Genomic DNA, 3714 nt, shown 5'->3' with positions numbered 1-3714 from the left:
CTTATTACCTGTAACAGCAAATATTCATGTTGTGTGTGTGTTCATAGAGCCTCATAGGCTCAGCGGTGGAATGTATCTAAGTACATTTACTCAAGTACTGTACTTTACTTGAGTATTTCAATGAAATGCTTGTTTATATTTATAGATTTAAAGGCAAATTTGTACCCTGTACTTTGTTACTTATAGTTACTTTTCTCATAAACACAACAAACACTGTAAAAAAAAAAAAAAAGCTTTTGAAATAAATTAAAAAAGTTTTGCTGACCTTTAATCTTTAGTTGAGAAAACTTGAATCTTTGAGTTTGCATTTTAAAAACTGTATTCCAGAAGATTTCTCATTATTTGGGTGCAATTGAAAATATAAAATTATGGACCACTATTCACTTTTTTTTCTAAAACTCATTAAACATTATTATTTACTTTTATTTGTTAGTTTTTCAAAACGTATGAGGTTGAGTTTGGCACAAAACCAATACATCTATTGAAATGTTGAATTTTCTCAACTTCTTTCGTTTTTACAGTGAACAGGAATTTAGTGGAATGAACAAATCTTTTCTAATGAACCCAACTTGATTTAAAAAGTTTTAATTATTCAATTTAAATGACCTTAAAATGTGTCGCATTTATTTCAGAACACTAACTTGAAGTCTTGACGTGAAACGAGTTGAATCAACTCATTAAATTAAGTTTCTGAAGAAAGGGGACGTGTTTATTTTGCAGACTTCCCAGCATGCATTGTGTGAGCGTTAAAACTCTCCTTCTTTTTTGTAGTTTGAAGGAAATAAATATGATGAAAACTTGCTGTTTGTCTCGAATGCAACTTCAGGAAAAGTCGCGGTTGCTTGTTTTCACAATAATGAAATACTTTGAACTGTGAAACAACAGTGTAATATACTTATTCAACTGTGCACTGTGATATTTTTCATACTTTTGATACTTTAATGTGTGTTTTGCTGATTTTTCTGTAATGAGGCTGCAGTGTGTCCGGCCTCTTTTGCTCAGACTGTTTACCTGCATGCACTGATCAAACCTGATTGGTTCCAACCACAAAACTTCTACTTCTGATATTAAAATCTTGTCCCTGCAGATTCTGTCTTCCCGTGCAGATGTCTGATGAATGAATGAAATCAGCAGGGGGACAAAATCTTGCATGTTTGCACCTTTATGGTACCAGGGAGACAAAATGTTTAACAACACTGACATCTGGTGGCAAGTAGAGGAACTGCAGCTCCAGATGCATGAGAGCCGCATCTTAATGCTGCATGTAGCAGCTGTGAGTGGAGCTGAATTGTGTTTTTCAGGTTTAAAGTGCGGATTTATTGTGTAATGCAGCATTGTTGTGCTTAGTGAGGAGTATCTGTTGCCATCTGCATTTCAAACAGTGTTTAAGTTTACCTCAGCGTTGCTAACGGTGATCAAAGTTCAGAGACACGGCTGAAAGTTTTGCACAGATTTGCGCCACCACAATTTTTTAATATTTACACAATGATCAAAAAAGAGGTCTGTAATATTTGTATGTATGTCAGGGTGTGTTTGTGCATATCTGTGTGTGTGTGTGTCTGGTGTGTTTACAGTTCTCCGGTCAGTGGCTGAGGTCTTTATGCAGAGTAATCCCACAGCCTCTTTCTGGAAACCATGACCAGCAATGGAACCACTGAGTCAAATTTTGGATCTCATTCTCATGACAAAGCAATTGTCTCGATTATAGAGGGAGGAAGGTATAAAAGAGACCGACGGGGCTCGCAGGAACACACACTCTCACACACACACATACATAGGATTTACATTACACACACACATATTCAAGGGGAACCACGCAGCGGAGTCCCAGGATGGGCAGGGTGAGTAGAGGTCGAGGACAGGAAGTGAAGTCATTGCTGAGTGTTTGAGTGAAACATTACACAGAAAAATGGATTTGGTTCTCGACTGACCCATGCAGACCTGGAACAGAAATGGAATATAAAATAATAATGAAAGTTGTGCCTGGAGAAACTGCTGCGTTGTTGCTTACTAGGTCCTGACAGCACTCAAATTTATTTCATATTAATCTTAATTCTGATAAGCAAACATCACCATATTGAAACTCTTATTGCATTTCAGTTCAAAATAATGCTTTAATTATGCTAAATTATGCTTTATTCAAAGCTCAGACTAATTCTACATGTGTATTTGCTCATTTTAAACCTTGTTTTGCTAAAATATTCTGGATAGAACTAATCTTAGATTGAAATATTCTTTGTTGGTGCAAGCCATTTTATGCAAACGTGTCAAAGATCTGTAGGTAGCAGGTATATATGAGCCTGTGAAAGTAAACTCAACATCAGATTGACTTATGTCTCCCAGATTATCTTCTACGAGGACAAAAACTTCCAGGGTCGCAGGTATGAGTGTGACAGCGACTGCACCGACTTCCACTCCTACCTGAGCTGCTGTAACTCGGCCCGGGTGGAGAACGGGACCTGGGTGATCTACGAGAGGCCGAACTACATGGGGTACCAGTACATCCTGGCCAGAGGCGAGTACCCCGACTACCAGAGCTGGAGCGGCCTCAACGACAGAGTCGGCTCCTGCAAGATGATCCACTTTGTAAGTCTTCAGACACACCAGTAACCCTTTTCCACACTCATCAACACGACACAACACAAACCCTTTGTCCCCCCTTCCCGTCCCTGCTTTTGTCTCCGTCCTCCTCCAGGCCTCCGGGGACCCTTACAAGATCCAGCTCTACGGTAAAGGGGACTTCTCCGGTCAGGTTTTCGAGGCGACCGACGACTGTCCCTCGGTGCTGGAGAAGTTCCACTGGAGGGAGGTCCACTCCTGCAGGGTTCTGGGCGGCTGGTGGATCTTCTACGAGCACCCCAACTACAAGGGCCGCCAGTACCTGCTGGAGAAAGGCGAGTACCGCAAGCCGGTGGACTGGGGCGCCGTCTGTCCCACCGTACAGTCTTTTAGAAAGCTGACGGAGTAGACACACCTTCTCTGTGGCTGCTGATTGGCTCGTGATTGACACTTCAGCAGCCATGATACAATAAAACTTAATGAACAGGAATTACTGAGTTGTGTCATCACTGTGTCTGGGTGTCATATGCTGTTCATAAGAGATACAGAGGTTGAGTTGTTAGTTATTTAGCTAGCTGAAAAAAAATAAAACACTACATTTTAGGAACAGGCTAAAAAAGTTAGAAAATCACCACATTGTTGGGCTCGCTAGACAGGGTTATTAATAGCTATGTTATAAGAATATCATATATTCAACTGAAACATTTATAACCCTCCTCTGATTATTATTATTGTGCTTTGGTAGGCTATATAAACACTTAGCACTTAGCACACGTAGCTATAACACAACAGGTGTAATGTATATTTAATGGCATCATAACCTTTTAGCAAAACTTTAAACGACAAAGATGCTGGTTTTTGCCCTGGTGCCCAGTCAATTTCATTAAAGTTTAGCTAGCATGCTAACGTTAGTCTGTTGCTAACCTCAGTCACGTGCCAACAAATAAATTATTGAATTAAATGTACCTCAAAAACACATGAAACATTAAAAACAACATGCCTCCATCACTCAGACTGAGGGGGATGAAGGAGGTAGTTTCCTTTGAATTTGGGGGCGTGGCTTGTGAAGGAGCACTGCACGGAGGGGTGTATTTGATTGGCTGTTGAGTTCACTTCCTCCACCTTTAACTGTGTTTATTGAAATCAAAGTGAAAC

The 3714-nt window shown here is 40.1% G+C and overlaps 1 protein-coding gene across 1 annotated transcript; it reads left to right on the top strand.

The window, feature by feature from the left end:
- Positions 1 to 1635: 1635 nt before the first annotated feature.
- Positions 1636 to 3200, top strand: LOC146304881 (gamma-crystallin S-like). The gene is made up of 3 exons (XM_084713247.1): positions 1636 to 1718; positions 2325 to 2586; positions 2696 to 3200. Exons 1-3 carry the CDS (start codon positions 1636 to 1638, stop codon positions 2966 to 2968), a joined length of 618 nt encoding a protein of 205 aa, XP_084569373.1. The 3' UTR covers positions 2969 to 3200.
- Positions 3201 to 3714: the final 514 nt, after the last annotated feature.

Source organism: Lutjanus erythropterus, chromosome 24 (genome assembly GCF_056507025.1).
Source record: "Lutjanus erythropterus isolate fLutEry1 chromosome 24, fLutEry1.hap2, whole genome shotgun sequence".
Classification (NCBI taxonomy): domain Eukaryota; kingdom Metazoa; phylum Chordata; class Actinopteri; order Lutjaniformes; family Lutjanidae; genus Lutjanus; species Lutjanus erythropterus.
The sequence above is the reverse complement of the archived record's forward strand: the minus strand, read 5'-3'. Positions and strand labels throughout refer to the sequence as shown.

Excerpts from the sequence above, each read along its gene's own strand:
- LOC146304881 (XM_084713247.1), top strand. The coding sequence starts at position 1,636 with ATGACCAGCAATGGAACCACTGAGTCAAATTTTGGATCTCATTCTCAT. Across the intron at positions 1,719-2,324 it reads TCGATTATAGAGGGAGGAAG|ATTGACTTATGTCTCCCAGA; the intron begins GTATAAAAGAGA and ends ACTCAACATCAG. Across the intron at positions 2,587-2,695 it reads CCTGCAAGATGATCCACTTT|GCCTCCGGGGACCCTTACAA; the intron begins GTAAGTCTTCAG and ends GTCCTCCTCCAG.